Below are 19,246 nucleotides of genomic sequence, written 5' to 3'. Positions count from 1 at the left end.
TATATTACCCTGGTGAACATCCAGCAAGCATGTTTCAATTTTATGGTCATATTAGCAACCACCATAGGACAAGGCGATGGAGAGCTACTTCCTGGGGAGTAGATTCAATAATAATGATAAAGAATCTCTGTAATAAAGCTCAGTTCTCAAGGGCAGTTATGCCAAGAAGAAATAGGAAGAATCAGGAAGCATCTTTTGCAGGTGTATGATTCCAGACTGAACCAATAATGTCAAGAGTCTTCATTCTTAATGATTTAATGTCCTTAATGGTTTTGTCTTCTGCTACCCAGGATCTTTGGTGATAGTGGATGCCTTTGGGGTTTGCTGGTGTAGATGTGGATTTGTATTTTTCCTATCTCCAATTGAGACACTAAGGAAAATAGAATCTAGGAGGTATGGGGAAGATTAAAACTCATAATTCTCACCTTTGTCTTTCTCGCCTAATCCTTAGAGATACCCTAAATGGATGCTCATATTGGACTACCGGTACTTACTGGACTATGAGTTGTTGCTGTCTGAGGCCAGATTGAACTCACAAAGATGAGCCTTCTTGACTACAAGCCCAATGTTCTATCCACTGTGTGCCCCAGCTGTCCACTGGCCTATTCACTGAACTTCAAAAAAAAAAAGCCCCTAACAATCTTTCAATAAAAGGAAAGATTTTCCTGTAGGTCAGGAAAGGAAGGTCACTGGTGAGAACACCAGGCTTCATTTCAACCCATATAAAAATAGATTTATTATTTTCTTCTATAGAGGGAGAACTTTAGGGGCATTTTATCCCAAAACTTTAGCTTGCCAGAAGTCAAGCAGAAATACAGTTGTTGTTTTGACACTTCAACTCATTTGTGATAATCATGGGAATAGGAGCAGACCATTGGGCAGACAATTGGGCATTTGTCCTGTGGGTTCAGTGGAGAGTTTATCTAAAGTAGCAGGAAGCATCAAGAAGTCTGGAGGTATGGTAGCAGGTGACCCCTGAGCTGATGTGGCAAGAAGACACACTGGCTGCTGTCTCCATCCTTGCAAGAAATGAGATGAGGAAAGAATATGGTTCGTGATGGACAAATGAGAGATCATATCAGATTGAAAACCAGATGGTATCTCAAATATTATCCAGTCCAAAGTCCTCATTTTACAGATAAGGAAAATGGGAGCCAAGGTGGTTAAGTGAACTGTTCAAGGTCACAGAAGGAGTGAAAAGATCCAGGATTTAAACCCCAGGCCAAGAAAATTTCATTTTCAACATAACATGGATGGAAGACCGATATCCAAAGATATTGTTGGGTCATAGAGTCTTACAATGAGGATAATAAATGTAGAGTTACCTCAGAGGTCACCTGGACTTCTGGTATTTTACCCTAAGCCCTTCACTTTGCTCAGCATGATATGGTATTAAAAAAGTTCTTCAGAGAAAGGTGTCAGGAGAAGATGGGACAAGCAGAGAAATTGTACCTGTACTTGCACAGGAGAGGTAGACATATGTTTACAGGACATCAAGAAACCAGAGCTGAGTGAATGGGGGCAGATTCCCTTGATGCTCTGGTGTCAGAGAAATTTATTAAGAAGTCCATGTTGGACTTACACTGAGTGGCAATGCAGAAAGCCGATCCAAAATCTCTGTTGCTTTTTGTGGTCTCTGATAGACGACAAAGTGACCATCATGCAATGTCTAGAGGATCATGCCACTAATTTAAAGTGCCTGGGATTGCCATCTTTTAAGACTGGAGAATACATGTTTGACAAGTACTCTCTATGCGAAAGCTGCAAAATTCTACATTGAGACCTTACGGCTTGGATCTTTGAACAAAAATCATAGACAGTTGGTGACCAATGCCCCTGCAGCTCTTCCCTCTCAGTGCTAAGAATTATTTTGTGTTTTTTTAAAAAAAAAAGCTGAGGCCCAAAGACTCATGAATTGGGAATAGCATGTGTGTTTGTCAACCCCAGAATATTCCAAGGGGGAAGGTGTGGATTTTGCAGGATGAAGAAATAAGAAATGTAGTCTTACTCCATTCTTGCTTTAAGAACACCAGATAGAGGAATAGGGAATCAGAAGGGACTCTATGGGATACCTCTGGAAAATGACAGAAATCAAGTTCCCAAGTGCCTCTGGAAATAAAAAAAAAAGGATAGAGTAAGATAATTCATTGGACTAGGTTGATCAGAGTGAGAATGTAAGCTAAGGACCGATTAGGACAAGGTTAACTAAGGAAACACTCACTTTTAAAACACAAGCCTTGAGCTTCTGGCCAAACCTCGCTCTTCTGGGAAAATATTTTCAATTTTCCAAATCAGAAAGAATTCTTCCTTAGTCTCCTTCGTCCAGCTAAACTGGGCTATTATGTCTATGATTATGCAGAGAGGATATATTGGCCTGGAATATTTTCTCTCTCTTATGATTCAGCCTCTTAAAATCTTGAACTTCCTTCAAGCCACAGCAGTCATCTCCTACATGAAGCCTATGTGAGTCTTCTAAATTGTTGGTGTAACCAACAGAAAATACTTTGTCTCTATTCATTTGTAAACATTTATCTATGTACACTGTGTCTCCTCCCAGTAGAATATATACTCCCTTAAGGCAATAGCTGTTGAATTTGTCTTTGCATTCCCCAGCACCTAGAATATTGCTTGCCACACAGCAGAGCTCAGTAAATGCCTGTTGAACTGAATTGGACTGAATGTTTGAAATCTGTTAAGAGGAATGTAATAGGAAGGTTAGAAAAGACTCTGTGAACTTTCAAATCCCAGGGCTATGTTTCTGCAAGGAGATGGGTTGGCCCAGGAGCTAAATACTGCCGAGACTCTCAGTTCTTCTGGGTGAAACACAAGGAGAGATTTCAGTCAGCTCTCTGAATATTTTAAAGAATACTTTTCTTTTTTATAATGTTTGGAGGAAATTGGATTAGTGTGCTCCTATTCATGCACATGGTTGGGGCCAGGTACTTCTAATTAAAAATCCTCTTTGAGAATGGAGAGGAGACAAAGGCCTCACCTGACAGGAGCATCCAGAGCTCTCCTCTCATGCCCTCTGGGATGCCCTTTAGCACCAGGTCTCGAGTTTTCTCAGTGCGATACATGCAGATCCCCTGGCCATATTCAGCAAAGTGAATCTTCCAGGCTTGCTCTTTCAAAAACTCTTTGGCCTAAAATAGATTAGGAAGTAATAATTGCATTACAGACTGAAAGCTAGATGCTGGGGAGCGGTCTAAAGGATATCTGACTGGATTGGAAGTGGAGGGAGGAAATCAAAGTGCCTATAGCTGATTTTACCAGTGTGGAGCTGAGTCAGATCAGCTGGAATAGAGATAAAATTAAAACCAAGAGGAACCATCCATGTTCAAAGGAACGGCGGAGGCTAAAGATGCTAGCCCACAGTGACAAGAAGATAGAGGTGAAAAATGAGCTCAGCATTTCTTAGGATTAAGACCTGAGTTTTCCCACGAATGAACATATTTTTGGTCAGTTGGTAGCTACTTTTATGGAAAGTTGCCCTGTTTCTATTCCTCCACTCCACATAGGGATGAATAAGAACCTGTGATGGGCAAAGTAAGGGAGGTTGCTGACACCACTCATTCACTATACTCCACAGGAGCTCTCCAAGCTCTGAGCAGATGAATTTAAGGGAATACATTACAATAAAAACAGACATTTATATCCTGCTTTGAGTTTTATTAAGTATTCATGTACTTATATATTACATATTTATATGTTAATCTCAAAATAATCTCCTTTGAACACTGAAAAACAACCCTTAGGAGATAAATAAATAAATTTTTGTTGTTGTTCAGTTACTTTTCAGTCATGTTCAACTTTTTGTGACACCATTTGGGATTTTCTTGGCAAAGATACTAGACTGGTTTGCCATTTCCTTCTCTGGCTTTATTTTACAGTTGAATAAATCAGGACAAACAGGGTTAAGTGACTTATCCAGGATCACACAGCTAGGAAGTGTCTGATTTGAACTCAAAAGGATGAATCTTCCTGACTCCAGGTTCTGTGCTGTATCCACTGAGCCTCTGGTATGCCCTATATATGGATCATGAGAAAGTGGTTTTTTAGATTGTATAAACCTCAGTTTCCTTAGCTATAAAATTATAGCTGAGCTTCTGCATCCCAGAGGCTCAGTGGATATATATACATACGTATATATATGCATATACATATACGTATATATATGCATATATATTACATATATATGCATATATGTTACATATATATGTGCATATACATATACGTATATATATGCATATATATTACATATATATGTAATTTTATAGAAAAGGAAACAGGTTTAGATGATCTAAAAAACCACTTTCTGATGATCTATATAATTAGATGTTCAAAATTTCTCTCTGTCTCTCATTATTTGAGTATTTTTAAGCAAGCACCTGTGATTCCCCAGTGGGGGTGGGAGGCAGCAGGACAAACCCTACACATTCTGATTCCTGACTAAAGAGTCCTTAGAAATTGCTATGTCCCAAAAGAAAAAGCATTCTCTGGAAGCCAATCTTCTGGCAATGAGCCTCACCCAATTTAGTTCATTTGTTCTTAGATGGCCAATATGGTGAACTACTGAACCAGTACTTGAACTGGTCTGACCTGTCTGAGCTGTGTTTTGCTGCCATAAGTGTGGAGAATACAAAGTCACTAGGACAGCCCAATGGAGCATTGCCAGAGGACTGCAGGAACAGCTATCGATGCCACATTTGGGGTAGAGCTAGGCTCTGCCTCCAGTGGTATTGGGAGTTCTTCCTACTGATACAGACTGACATCTGTTCTACAACCTAAGAGTCTTAGAGAGCTGCCTAGGGCACCAAAAAGGTTAAGTAACTTGCTCATAGTCATACAGCCAGTATGATAGAAATGGGACTTGAATCCAGATCACACTGATGTTGAGGTTGGCTTTTTATACACCACGCCATGCCAAATCTAATAACTGCTGTACTGGGATATGATCACGTGTGTTTGTGTGTGTGTGTGTGTGTGTGTGTGTGTGTGTGTGTGTGTGTAGAAGGCAGCAAGATGATGCAGGGGACCGAGTGCTAACCTTGGAGTAAAGAAGATCTGAGTTCAAATTCTAACTCAAATACTTTTTAGTTTCATACCAATGGGCAAGTCATTTATCCTCTCTCAGTCTCAGTTTACTGATCCGTAAAATAAGGATAAAAATAGCAACTACATCATGGAGTTCTTTATGAGGACCAGATGAAATACGTGTGAACATTTTACAAACCTTAAAGTACTATGTGAAATAGCTAATATGCTCACATGCATTCGTGCATGCAAAAATATATAGTATTTTTAGTTTCAAGAGCTTAAAACTCTACTGAGACTCCTTGAGATAGATAGATATTATATAAATGTTCTCCATTTATAGTATTTATATGTTTATATGAATGCTTAATAAGAATAATATTAACTACATAGAAGTATTTTACATTTATAATATGTAGTACTTTGCATGTTTGTATAAATTTTAACTACTTAATATTAAATAGATTTCTCTATAGACACATATAAAAGACATATATAACGCACTTATGTAGGTATACATACAAGTATAGGCCAATAAAGCCCTTGCACTCAGTTGTAAAATTGTAATAAATGATAAAAAAATACCCCCCCACACACTTTTTTCTTTGCCTTCTCTCAAAAAACCCACTATGCAGCCAGTTTCACAATTTCAGGCCAATCTGCTTTTCCTTATAGGAAGCTCACACTTCAATAAGAAGCTCACATGAATGTAACACTTTTACAACAATCAGGTTTTCAAAGTGATGCTACAAAACACAAAAGTGGGACATACTAGTTTGGGGTTGAATTCCTCCGGAGACCGCCGCCGGTACATGGTCATTAAAGGTTGAGTGGCGGTTGGAACGTTGTTCCCATTCAGGTTGAATTGGCGCTCGCCGCTATCTGCCTCAGAGCTCACACTGGGTTGAGGGCTGGAGGAAACAAGGCTGCTGGGCCTGGAGTAGACCTGTCAATGCAGACACACATAAATAGCTAGAAAGCATCTTATGAGCATATATCCATCTGTATATATTCCACTAAGATAGCTCTAGCAAGGACGCATGGCTTCATTTGTCAGCATATTCCTGAGAGAACTAGAGGGATGGAGAGAGAGTTGGAAGAGACAGAAACTGCAAATGACCAAGGACCATAGCTTCTACATGGAAGTGTGGCATTAAGCTTGAGCAATCTGTTATCCCAGGTTAGTGACACTATAGAGCAGTGATTCCCAAAGTGGATGCCACTGCCCCCTGGTGGGTGCTGCAGCAATCCAGGGAAGCGGTGATTGCCACAGGTGCATTTATCTTTCCTATTAATTGCTATTAAAATTTAAAAAAATTAATTTCCAGGGGGCTAAATTTGGGAACCACTGGTATAGAGGGATGTTGCATGATGACCCCTTATGGATTGGGATCTCAGTTTAAAGTCACTAACCCCAATGCATAAGGACATGACCCATGAGATAAACCAGAAATAAGTGATAATATAACTGCAGAATAATGGAAGAAATGCTGGAGTAGGTTTTACAGAAGATCTCTGGACCTCAGTGCCCTTAACTGCAAAGCGAGAGAGGTGGAAGAGATAAATTTTAAGGTCCCATTCAGCTCTAAATCAGGGCTTTTGGCCATTGGCTACTCCCCATTTACCTCATCATCTGAGCTGTTGCAGCTTCCTGAAATTTCTTTGTCCAAATAGATTTTAGAAGTCGTTTGTTGCAGGAAATCTGAGATCCTCTGCACCAAAAAGTCTCTATCTTTCAAGTTAGCAAAGAGAAAGGTCATCCGGTTTTTTGTGCTGATTGACAATGGGCTGGGTAAGACACTGGAGCTGTCGGCCTTTTCCACGATGGTCACCTGAGAAGAAACAGATTGTCACCAAGTTACATAGGACCCAGACAGCACCGTGCCAGGCAGGAGTGGAACGAGAAACATCCTGTGTGCTCAGATTCTTTAGAACGTATGAATTTTAGCAAGGCAGACTAGCTATTGTTCTGCAGTCCAGGAAAAGGAAAGGAAGCTCAGGCAGTCTTAACCTGGAACTGAAGCTGGTATAGACTTTTCATTCTTTCAAAATTGAACCCTGAGTTTCCATTAAACGATTTTGCAGACATGGAAGATGAGGTTTCCTTGCTGTGGGGTCTCATCTATGAAAAACAAGATCATCACCAATTGTTTGATTTTCTACTCCACAGTTTAGGTTAAAAGGGTTTGCAGGCCACCAATAATCTCTCAACTTCTCTTATATGCCCTCAGGGGCTTTACACGCATCTCTCCCCATCCCATTTCTTGATTGAAAAGCCACCATAGGGTAAGCAACATTAAGTGCTCATCTGGCTGCACAGCCTGCCCAGGTTTTTTATAAGACTGTCACAGGGAGAAGGCAAATCAGTTTCAGATCTTAGAGAAATGATTGGGTTTGGTGGTTTATAATGGGGGCTCTTGTCAGCTGGGAACCAGGCTAAATACCAAGGCCCTTTTACTTAAAGCATTAGAATAAATTTTAAGATAAGTCCTAGGGGCAAAAGGCAAATTGTTTACTGGAAGAGCTTCTGAAGACACACACATATATAACATAACAATGATAATAACAACAACAACTATGATAATTTTTTTAAGTAGGCACTGGATAAATGCTCATTCCCTCTCCCCTATTCTATGTACATTACATATGCATGTATGGAGAGATCGATGTATTTTTCATCAAGTTAAACTATAAAATTTTCTGGTGGGGTTTTTTCTTTTCTTTTTTAAACCCATCCCTTCTGTCTTAGAATCAATACTAAGCTATTGGTTCTAAGGCAGAAGAGCGATAAGAGGTAGGCAATGGTGGTTAAGTGACTTGCCCAGGGTCACCCAGTCTGGCAGGGTTTTCTAAAGAAACAGCCTCTGTACTCTTATTTCTGCATGGAAGGAAGTTTGAAAAGTTCAACATGAATCTCATTAGCATTATCCATCTTGTTCATCTTTTTTTCAATGGAGTTCAGAAAGCGTCTTAGACCAAGTTGCTATTTCTTTTATATATACATATATTTTTCCCCCTTGTTTGTTTGTTTGTTTTAAACCATTACCTTCTGTTTTAGAACAATACTAAATATGGGTTCCAAGGCAAAAGAGTGATAAGGGCTAGGCAACGGGTTGGGTGACTTGCCCAGAGTCATATAGCTAGCCAGTGTCTGAGGCCAGATTGGAATTCAGGCTCTCTATCTGCCACCCAGCAGCCCACATTCCTGTTTTATACTTGATGATTCTGTAGACTGCTGGGTGAAAGATGTATTGAATATAATAGATAGAAAGCTGGCCTTGGAGCCTCTAATATATCCTGGCAGTGTGACCTTGGCTAAGTCATTTAATTTTAGAAGAACTTTCTAAGACTCAAAATTCAAGAGAAAGTGCCAATGTGAATTGGTAGAGAAAGTTTCCTCATCTTGGAGTTCCCTATATCAATGAAATCAAGGATACCAAAAGATGTCTGTCCCTAGGTGAATGGCCCTGTGGGTAACAAGCTACAATGTCTAGGTCTGCTTTTTAGAAACAAATGAAATACAAAAGATATCTTACTCTAGAGAAATAGAAGGAGAATAAGAAAAGGGGTGGTGGGGGGGGATTATAAGGGAGGAAGGAGTTGAGGGGTGGGGAGGAGTAAAAGACCCTATAGTGAAATACAATAGAAAATTGAGATAAATTGTATCCAGGGGAAAACAATGGTCACATCCCAAGAACTAGAGAACAAGTTAGGACAAAATTTAATTAATGGCACTGCAAGGAACATAAGAAGGATTTTGTATTAAAAACAACTCTGTCTAGACCTCTAATAACCCAAGGAGGACCCTAGCCCAGAACCTCTTTAAAGTATGGTAATAATAACAAATGTCTTCTACAAATGGCTTCTGTGCAGTGGTTGACATGTGGCTGTCCATTTAGCCTATTTTAGTCATAGAGCTCAAAGGGTCACTGATTTAGAGCTGAAAAAAGAATTAAGGGTCACTGTGTATTACTCTCCCATTTTACAAGTGAGGATACTGTGGCCAAGGAAAGTTAAGTGATTTTTCTTAAAGCTATGAAAGGTAGTTAAATGGCAGAAGAAAGATTCAAATCCTCCGACTCCAAAGCCAGTACTCTTTCCAATGCACCATTTTTTCTCTTTTTAAAACCTATAGTGTCCAAGTCAATATTCCTTAGTTATGACTTATATGGTATTTCCAAAAAAAGGGAAGCCAACATGGTAAGTTCCTAGTTAGTCTGCAGAAGTTTAAAATTGGCAGTTGGGGCATTTGATTCACATTTCATCTATGCATTGTGACCAATCACTCAGACCCAGCTTAGCATTAGCCAGGCTCCTGGCATGACCATTGTTCATTCAAGTCTATTCAGAATGGATGCTAAGTGCTTTTTTCCCCTATGTTCATCAAAATCCATAGGCAATGAAAACTGCATTAAGTCCTTTGGAAACAGAGTACTCTGTAATTTACATCTCTGATCATCATCGGGGCCAGCGATCTGACATTAATATGATTCATTAGGTAAAAGGGAAAGGGGGTAATGGCCAAGCCTGGCCATAGAGAAGAGTGGAGAAAATGTACTTCCCCTCATTCCACGTAGAGTTAGGGGGCTGTGGATATAGAATCCTCTGTATACTGGCAGACCCCTCAACTATATGGCTTAGGTTAGCTGGACGACTTTTTCCTACTTGGTTAACAAAAGATGGTTCATTGGGTTATTCCAAAATGAAAGCGATGTAAAAATAAGGATTTGAAAACGGGAGAGCAAGAGAAAAGATTGGCCCTTGTAAGTATGGTTTCATTTTCTAGGGTCTTCCGGTGGATTTCTTGGTTAGTTACTGTAAAATATCATATTGTATCCTAGCTCCAATACTCTTAAAAAGGATTTAAGGGAATCTCCATACAACATAGCTCACAAAGTCAATTTTATCCTAAAAAAAATAGCCTAGATGTAGAAGATCATTGTAGGGTCTAAGACCAATCCTTATCCAAAGAATGAATGTACATATATATATATATATATATATATATATATATATATATATATATATATTGGTTTATTATTTTTTTATTTTGAATATTTTCCCATGGTTACACGATTCATGTTCTTTCCCTCCCCCCCCAATATCTGACATGCAATTCCACTAGTGAATGTACTTTAAAATACATCATTAAATAGGAGAAGCTTGGTGGCTCAGTGGATAGAAAGCCAAACCCAGAGATAGGAGTTCCTGGGTTCAAATATAGCCTCAGCTACTTCCTACCTGTGTGACCTTGGGCAAGTCACTTAACCCCCATTGCCTAGCCCTTACCACTCTTCTGCCTTNGTACTTTAAAATACATCATTAAATAGGAGAAGCTTGGTGGCTCAGTGGATAGAAAGCCAAACCCAGAGATAGGAGTTCCTGGGTTCAAATATAGCCTCAGCTACTTCCTACCTGTGTGACCTTGGGCAAGTCACTTAACCCCCATTGCCTAGCCCTTACCACTCTTCTGCCTTGGAACCAATACACAGTATTGATTCTAAGATGGAAAATGAGGGTTCAAAAAAAAAATCCCATTAAGTGAGCATTCAGGTGCATATTTCCAACAATGGTAAACTCACTGGCCCTGAAGCAGCTCACTCCATTTTGGTACAACACTAAAAGTCAATTCATTTTGACTTCACATGCATGTATTATTTATGTGAAGAGAAATCCTTCCTAATACTGAAAAGAAATGTCCCCTTCATATTCCCCACCATTCTCTGGCAGCATGGTAAACAGCTAGCTCCAGATTGGTGTGAGGTAGTGGAAACTATGTTGGATTTAAGAATCAGAAAACCGGAATATGAATCCTGGCTTAATAAATACTCTTTGGATTGTATTAACAAAGCCAAGAAGGCAGGAAAAACACACAGGAGGATATAAATGCATGAAGAGGTTAAATGTTACAGTGAGCCACTGGGAAAACACAGATGAGAATCTGAGTCTCTTGCCACCCAGCTCTTTCCCTTGGCTCATATTGCCTCCATTTGCTTAATTCTTTTGTGAAGAAAGATGGCTAGGTGAGTCAGCTCAGGAACATAGTTAGAACAGGAACTACTGATGTGAGCATGAGCAAGAAACAGTTACCCCTGTCACTATGTAAATGAAAATGTTACATTTGTAATTGGAGCTAATCTTAAAGCCAGGCAATCAATGGTTTCAAAGAGTATTGGGAGGGGAGGAAGAGAGAGGAGGAGGAGGAGGAGGAAAGAGAGAGAGAGAGAGAGTGAGTGTTAGTTTCTAAGCTACAGAGGTAACCTTTAAAAAATATTTTTTTTCCATTAACACTTACCTCTCGGAGTGGAATGATGAGGCTACACAAGTTTTCCTCCTTGCTGGTAAAACAGATGTAATTTGTTGATACAAACATCTGTCCCAAAATATGCATTTTGTTGAATGGAGTCCAAAGAGTACAATCTGTGTGACCATCTAATTTTTCATCTTTGGGCAAGCGGAAGAGTGCACGATATCGCTCACTTTTGGCTCTGGCATCAAGATCCCTGGAAAGCAAAATTAAAAGAAAGAAAGAAAGAATGAATGAATGAATGAATGAATGGCTAAAAAAGTTAAAGCACTGTGTGAATCTCTAAACAGAAAAAAGAACATAGTCCATGCTGTCAAGGAGTTTCTCTAAGGAAGACAAATAGTTGTAGGAGAGTTAAGCTGCAAGTCAGATAGAAAGGTCTGGAAGTTCTAAGGGTGCCATTGCAGGGCAGAAGGCAAGGACCAGGAAAGTGTTCATCATATATAAGAAGCATTGAGAAAGGGGAGTCATGATAGAGAACTCTCCAGCTTATCATCCCCACCAACCCCATTAGCATTAACCAAGTACTCAATTTATTTTACATTTTATAAACAATAATAACAATGAAACCCTTGGATCTCTAACCTTCAGTAAAGTTCTGTTTAGATAATTGCCTTGAGTATCAGGTATTCCTGGGCTTTAGAATAATAATGGTTCACCTTTACATGATGCTTTGAAGTTTGCAAAATAAATTTATACATGTTGTCTCATTTGTCCCTCACAGTCACACTGTGAGGTAAATACTTGGGGTATTATTATCATAGTCATTTACAAATGAGAAAATATGTTGAAAGAATAACTTGGTTGGGAAAGCTAGTTGGATCAGGGGATAGAGACCCAGGCCTGGAGATGAGAGATGCTGGGTTCAAATCTGACCTCAGACACTTCCTGTATGAACCTGGGCTAGTTACTTAACCCCAATTGTCTAGTCCTTGCCACTCTTCTGCCTAGGAACCAATATTTGTATCTATTATAAAAAGAAGGTAAAGGTTTAAAAAAAATTAAAGAAGAACTTGGTTGGGGCCGGAGATAGTAAATGCCTGAGATGGAATCTGAATGAAGGTTTTCCTGACATCAGGTCCAGTACTCTATGTATTGCTCTCCACTGCCTGTTTCAGTTTAAGCCAGAAGAACACAAGACAAGGTCTCTCAGTTCCTACTAAGCCAAAAAAATTTAAATGGATGGCTAGATCCAGCCATAAGCTCTGTCAATACGTGTCATCTTGGAAGACTGAACCTCACTAACTTTGTACAGATTTGTTCCCTGGATGTTAGCCACCAGTTGAAAATTTCTTTAGGTGACAACAATTCATGAAAATTGTCTCCCAAAGTACAGGAAGAGTTACAATCTGTGCTGGTAGAAGAATGGCTCACTCCAAGGAACTTGTGGATATTTCAAAATACTAAAAGTTTGTCATTTAGACAATAATTTCATAGTCAATTTAAAGTATCAAAAGACTTGCAGGGAAATGAAAAATGAAATCAGAATAGATAATGTTTTTCTAAAAATTTCCTCTCTGTTTTTTATTTTATTTCTGAGAAAGGTCTACTGATGCTGTAAGAAAGGGCCTTCCCTCCTTTAGAATTATCATCCACCTCTCATCCATTATCTAAAAAAAGTTTTTAACCCTTCCCAATAAAGAAGAGACATGGAGAAAATTCAGCCTTATAGAGCAGGGTGTAGACCAGCAAAGTGATCTAAGGAACACTACAAAGATAGCTTAGCACCATTTTTGCAAGATAGAGAGTTGTTTAGAGTCCTTGTTAGGTGGCTTTCCCAGGATCATAACAAAGCCAGTATCTGTCACAGGAGGTACTTGACCTGACACCTTCCTAGCTTTAAGGTCAGCTCTCTATTACGCTGTGCTGCCCTCCAACTTTTACCCTTTCTCAGCAGAAAGTCATGATAGAGTCCACTCTCAAGGTCTCCTAAATCCAGTCCCTACTTGATGGGAAGTCTCTGTTACCTACCGTTTTAAAGCTGACACTTTTTTAGGCGATTTTTTTTTCAATTTGGGGAGGGATCTGTCTTGCTCGAAACCTTCATTGTCCAGCAGCTGTCTCATGGCTATGTTGGCAAGCTGTTCCATTAGTTTGAATGTCTCATTGATATTGAGAAAGACGGAGAAGAAATGTTCGCTTGACCTGGTGCTCACTTTGATCACGTCAGGTAGGAGCAGTGTGGCATTCTTCTCGAGCTGAGTGATATCCACCCACCGGATCACCAACTTGGCTATACAGAGAGAATGGGGGAAAAGGGGGTGGACAGCTTCAGCAGCAAATCTCTGGAAATCCTCCTGATCCTTTTCCCTCTCTTCTCACTTTTCCTGATGCTGAAATCCCACTGGATCTCTTCAATCCCATTGAATTTTCTCCCCCCAAACTTTAAGAATCCCCTGTTTTCTGTTTTAAAGCATAAATCAACTGCATTACATATACTCTGAAAAAAATTATAAAAATAACAGTTGGTGATAAAGCCTTAGGTGGCTATTTAAACCCATCTTCCTTATGGAAATCATATTGTTAATGGAACTTTTACAAAAACCCTTAATGAGAGCATGATCAGGTGGAAAGAGAACTGGATTTGAGGTCAGAGAATCTGGGTCCTTAGGTGAATCATTTAAACTCTCTGGACACCAGTTTCCTCATTGATAAATCAAAGGGGACACATTAGATGATATCTAACATCCATTTTAGTCCCAAGTCTATGATGTTATTGTTTTCTTTAGAAATAGTCAATTCAATTAGAAGATAAAAACCTCCTATATTGACTATTTTTTAAACTCTTACTTTCCATCTTAGAATCAATACTGTATATTGGCTCCAAGGCAGAAGAATGGTAAGGGTTAGGCAAAGGGGGTTAAGTGCTTAGACCAGGGTCACACAGTTAGGAAATGCCTGAGGCTAGATTTGAACCCAGGATGTCCCATCTCTAGGCCACTCAATCCACTGAATGTCTTAGCTGCTCCCCATATTGATTATTTTAAAAGACTACTTTTTTTTGCCATTTGCAAATGGTATAAACGAGCAATAATTTTTCAGACATATTATTGCTTTATGGATTACAAAGAATTTTCTCCATGATGCCCCAATGAGGTAAATTGTATAAGAATTATTACCCTCTGTATTCACAACTAGCAAGGCTAACGAAAGACATATGGATATACACATGATAGAATTTCAACTCAATTCAATTATTCTAGAAAACAACCCCTTCATTTTACAAATGAGGAAACTAAAACTCAAATTGGCCCCCAAATTTTTTCATCACCAGTCACCGGTCAGGAGGCAAATTTAGACTTTTTGACTCATGGTCCAGTAATCTTTCCATCAGGCCATATTTCTTCTCTGGTTTGAGTGAGCTGAGTTCTATTTCCAAAGCGTCCCTCTCACACTCCCGGCATGTCAGAGATGGGTTTACCTACCCTCCCTTCCCATCAGGAAGGAATAAAAGCAAAGGTGATTAATACTGAGGTACATCCAACCCTGGCGGGGGACCTTCCCCTTCCAGTAACTGCACGAGTAGTAATTGACAAGTTTCTCTTCCTCTGGCATCCCAAAGAGCCGGTGAAATTTCACGATAGCCTCCTTAAACTTTTCTGTGTCATCATCTTCCTTTATGTCATCAATTTTGTTATATTCTGCAATAATACCCTAAAAGGTGGGGAAAATACACACACATGAGAAATATAGGTAACAATATAAGCAATGCTACTGTCTTCTTGTGGTGTATACATTTTAGGGGCAATGACATTTCTGAATGCCAAAGATAAGAAAATATGTGGCTATGGTTTGGAGTTCGTTGAGAAAGCATTTATTTGCTGTATCCTTTGTGCCAGGCTAGTTTCTTCATCTCACTTCCCAAGGCTAGGGGCAGCTAAATGCTGAGACAAATTTAAAAGTGTTATTTGTCACCTGAAAAGGCTTTTGAAGCCATCTGAAAGAGGTTGTTATAAATATCAAGTTACAGTACAGGTCACCTTTAGAAGTCTATGGAGACAATGTCCTTATAAATTAAAGGAAGGAAGTTAGAAATTTTCTGACCTTTTTTCTGCTTGGACTATGAATAGATGCCAACTTACGATAGCCCTTTTAAAAACCCTTACCTTCTGTCTTAGAACTGATATTAAATATGGGTTCCAAGGTGGAAGAACAGTAAGGGTGATGCAAATGAAGTTAAGTGATTTGTTCAGGGTCACAAAGCTAGGAAGTGTCTATGGTCACTTTTGAACCCAAGATCCCATCTCTAGGCATGGTTCTCTACTTGCTTTTCTCTTAAATATAAAATAAAACAAAACTACAACAAAGGTTGAAAGAAGAAAAGAACAAGAATGATGGAGTTACAAATTGGTCCAAACATTCTGGAAAATGATTTGAAATTATGTAAGAAAACTCAACAGCTGGATATGTCCCCCAAGGAAGTGAAAGGGAGAAAGAAAGGGCTATAGATTATAAAATATTCATCACAGCACTTTTTGTTGTATCAAAGAACAGGAAACAATGTGGTGTGGGTGCAGAATGTTGCATACACTATCAGTTTTTACTTAACTGTTTTTCTTTATTACAAGAGAAGGTTTCACTAGTTGGAATGGCAGTTGAGGAAGAATACATAGAGGCCCACAAACTGCTGGGATACAAAAGACATCAACAAATAGGGTTTGGCATGGGCATTCTTAGACCTATTATAAGAAAAGACTGAGGTCTCTATCCAAAGCACCAGGCTAGGATAGTGCTGCCCAGCCCAGAGCAATCTTTTCCTTTTAAGCACTGAGTTTCCATTCCAAGGGAATCCACATTGGCAGCATCTCTGGAGCAGTGCTGCCCATTATCATTCTGTGTATCATTCTGTGTAAATACGGTTGGAGAAGGACCTCTAATTTAAAACAAGAGTAAAAGACATTTTAACCTAAAAGGATACAAGGACCAAGGATTACAAAAATGGTTATATGCTAGCCTACTATAATCTCCTAGCGTCCCAAAAGTCACCTCACATTCGAAGAACACAAACAGAAGGTTGAGTCAAAGGAGAAAAGTGTTTGCCTTCACTAGTTCAATTTATAAGGATGAACTTTGGAAACTATTTAGATTTGCAAATGTGACTACTATAACTGACTGCCTAAATTTCAGTCTTGTCCGTGGAGGACCCATCTTCCATCCCAAATTTTGTTCTTACCCATTCCGTACTTACAACATGGTAGGGAGAGTAATGGCTTAGCTCCATATTGTTTGAGGAACAATAAATGGGAGATTTAAGGGTCATTTGTTAGGCTTTCTCATTCCTCCTTCTCTTCCCCCCCCCCCAAGTACTACTTTCTAGTAATCACCAGAGTAGGAACTGCTTTGTTTTTCTGGCACCCCAAACAATTTGTGGGATTTCACCATGGCTTTTGTTGGGTCCATATCACTTGGCATGATATTTGCTGGTCTTTTTTTTTTTTTTTTTAAACCCTTAACTTCTGTGTATTGACTCATAGGTGGAAGAGTGGTAAGGGTAGGCAATGGGGGTCAAGTGACTTGCCCAGGGTCACACAGCTGGGAAGTGTCTGAGGCCGGATTTGAACCTAGGACCTCCCGTCTCTAGGCCTGGCTCTCAATCCACTGAGCTACCCAGCTGCCCCCTTATTTGCTGGTCTTTTAACATCAATGCTATAGCTACTTCCTCACAAGGTTATTGTGAGTAGCAATGAAAATGCACAATGCCAAGCATAGAATAGGCACTTGAAAAATGCTTTTCCTCTTCCATTCCTCCTTACTTCTTCCATCTTCCATCTAAGTTCTACTCTCAATAATAACAGTATTGATGACAGGATGATAAAACTGTAGGGATACGAATGAATGGGTCATGATTTCTTGATTCAATTTATTCCCCATGCCAGCCCATTCACTGAGGCACTGGTATTCTTCTCTTCCTTACATGGCTATGGAGAGGGACCCCTCAGAAAAATAAGTTAGAAACGACATAAAAGGGTTTGAAATGTGTTTGGTTTTGTCAACAGAAACTGACTCAATCCTGCAAAGATCTGAGGTTCTGTCAAGGTAAGTGTCTCTCTTTGCTGCTGTAGCTCACTTCTTTCCTAAGGCTTGGTATTTGTATTACCATACATACATACATACATACATACATACATACATACATAACACATTGCGCTATGTCCCTGAACTCTCCCTCCTCCTTGTATGCCTTCCCAGTGTTTCTTCCTCATGCCAGTTGTGTTCCCCTTCCCATTTAGGCCTTTTATTTCTATCCTTGAAAATTCAATTGAAATGCCATGTCTTCCAAGAATTCTTGGTCCTTCCTCACAGTTTTTATTGTCATACAGTGAATTATAGCTAACTGTGTTATACATATTATTCCACCCACCCCACGAGCTATAAGTCTGGAACTAAGTTTTGTACCTTCTTCCAGTGCTTAGTGTAGGACCTTGCAAGCAGGGACAATAATAACAAAAACAACAATAATAATTTATATTGTGCTTTTAAGTTTTGCACAGCACTTTATACATATTATCATTTTATCCTAACAACAATTTTGGGAGGAAAGTGCCATTATTATCCTCATTTTACAGATGAGGCAGACAGATTCATATCAATTTGATTTGATGGCTGCCTAGCCAGGCCTGGCTTTATTGACACAACCTATGGTCCATCCCTTCCCCTATCTCCCCTTGGTGGGAAAGAGGCAGAAGGGGATGGCGAAACATAGATTGGTTGTGATGTCCAAGGGTTGCTGAAGAAAAGGCTGATGGTGCCACTGAAATAAAATCTGTTTTTGTGTCATTTGAGGATCTTAGCCCTGCTTCTCCTTCTCCACTGTCATACATACATGAGTTGATCTCTCTTGTGTTCTCTCTGTCTCTGTCTGTCTCTCTCTGTCTGTCTGTCTGTCTCTCTCTCTCTCTCTCTCTCTCTCTCTCTCTCTCTGTCAGACCCTAGGATCCCAGGTCAGTGGAGTTTCGAGGAGAGACCAGAGGACAGACACAATTTCCAGACTCTACCTGTATTTTCCCTCTCACAAAGGTGGTGATGTCATTTTCATTTTCAAAGATGGAGAGTGTCTGCAGCAGGTTCTGCTCAAGCCATTCCCAATGCTCAGTGATTTCTTTCCTGGAACCAGCTGAGAAAAAACAGAAAAATAAACAAATAATGCAATGATTTTGGGGTGTCCGAATTCATGGCAGCACAGTAATAGCCAAACATTTATATGGTGCTGTGGAGCCTGCAAAGCTACTTCACACAATTAGCTTATTCACAACAACCCTGTAAAGCAGGCAATACACACAGCATCAATCCCATTTTACAGATAAGCAAACTGAGAATCAGAGAATTAAAGTATCTTGGCCAGTGAGTCACATGACTAGGAAGTAGCAAAAGTCAGATTCAAAGCTGGCTCTTGTGATGTTTGGCTAAAGACTCTTTCCTTTACCTCCAAAAGCCAAGTTCATTTTATTAACATTGAAGGAAATATTGCCTGAGTTAGTCAAGTATGCCAACTTCTCTCTTTCAATTTATTTTTCTTCAAGTGAGAGATTAAGGAGTTGCACACAAAAGATGAAAAGCCATGGAAATGTAAAGCTGAAATGGAGGAGCTTTGACCAAAGACACCCAGAGTGACTCAGGGAGCCCAGGATTTGGAAGAGGGAGATGGGAATTATTTAGACTCACCCTTCTAAACCAGGAAAGGTTAAAGGATGTGGAGAGACAGGCTTGTGTAGTGGATAGAGGGCTAGACTGCAAGTCTGAGGGTATGCCTCTGGGGAAGTCACTTAAACCTACTGGATGCTCAGTTTCTTTATCTGTAAAATGAGAACAATAATAGCTAGAATCCCTAGCTCACAGTGCTGCTCATATGAGACTAGATATGCAAAGTGCTTTTGCAAACCTTGAAAAGTTACTAAGAATGAAGAT

General features: G+C 39.6%; 1 protein-coding gene across 2 annotated transcripts in view; it reads right to left on the bottom strand.

Annotated features, from left to right (window-relative positions):
* The window catches only part of TBC1D9 (TBC1 domain family member 9), a 122,610-nt gene that overhangs the window by 36,748 nt on the left and 66,616 nt on the right, over positions 1-19,246 (bottom strand). For both annotated transcript variants that reach the window (XM_044680005.1, XM_044680007.1), the window contains exons 3-9: positions 18,337-18,455; positions 14,767-14,995; positions 13,313-13,574; positions 11,330-11,537; positions 6,660-6,866; positions 5,807-5,980; positions 2,993-3,143 (exon numbers count right to left, since the gene is read on the bottom strand). In XM_044680005.1, the coding sequence (XP_044535940.1) occupies positions 2,993-3,143; positions 5,807-5,980; positions 6,660-6,866; positions 11,330-11,537; positions 13,313-13,574; positions 14,767-14,995; positions 18,337-18,455 (1,350 nt within the window). The remainder of the gene's footprint in view (positions 1-2,992; positions 3,144-5,806; positions 5,981-6,659; positions 6,867-11,329; positions 11,538-13,312; positions 13,575-14,766; positions 14,996-18,336; positions 18,456-19,246) is intronic.

The sequence above is a fragment of the Gracilinanus agilis genome, chromosome 6, assembly GCF_016433145.1.
Source record: "Gracilinanus agilis isolate LMUSP501 chromosome 6, AgileGrace, whole genome shotgun sequence".
NCBI lineage: Eukaryota > Metazoa > Chordata > Mammalia > Didelphimorphia > Didelphidae > Gracilinanus > Gracilinanus agilis.
Note: the sequence above shows the minus strand (reverse complement) of the source record. Positions and strands in the feature narration are given on the sequence as shown.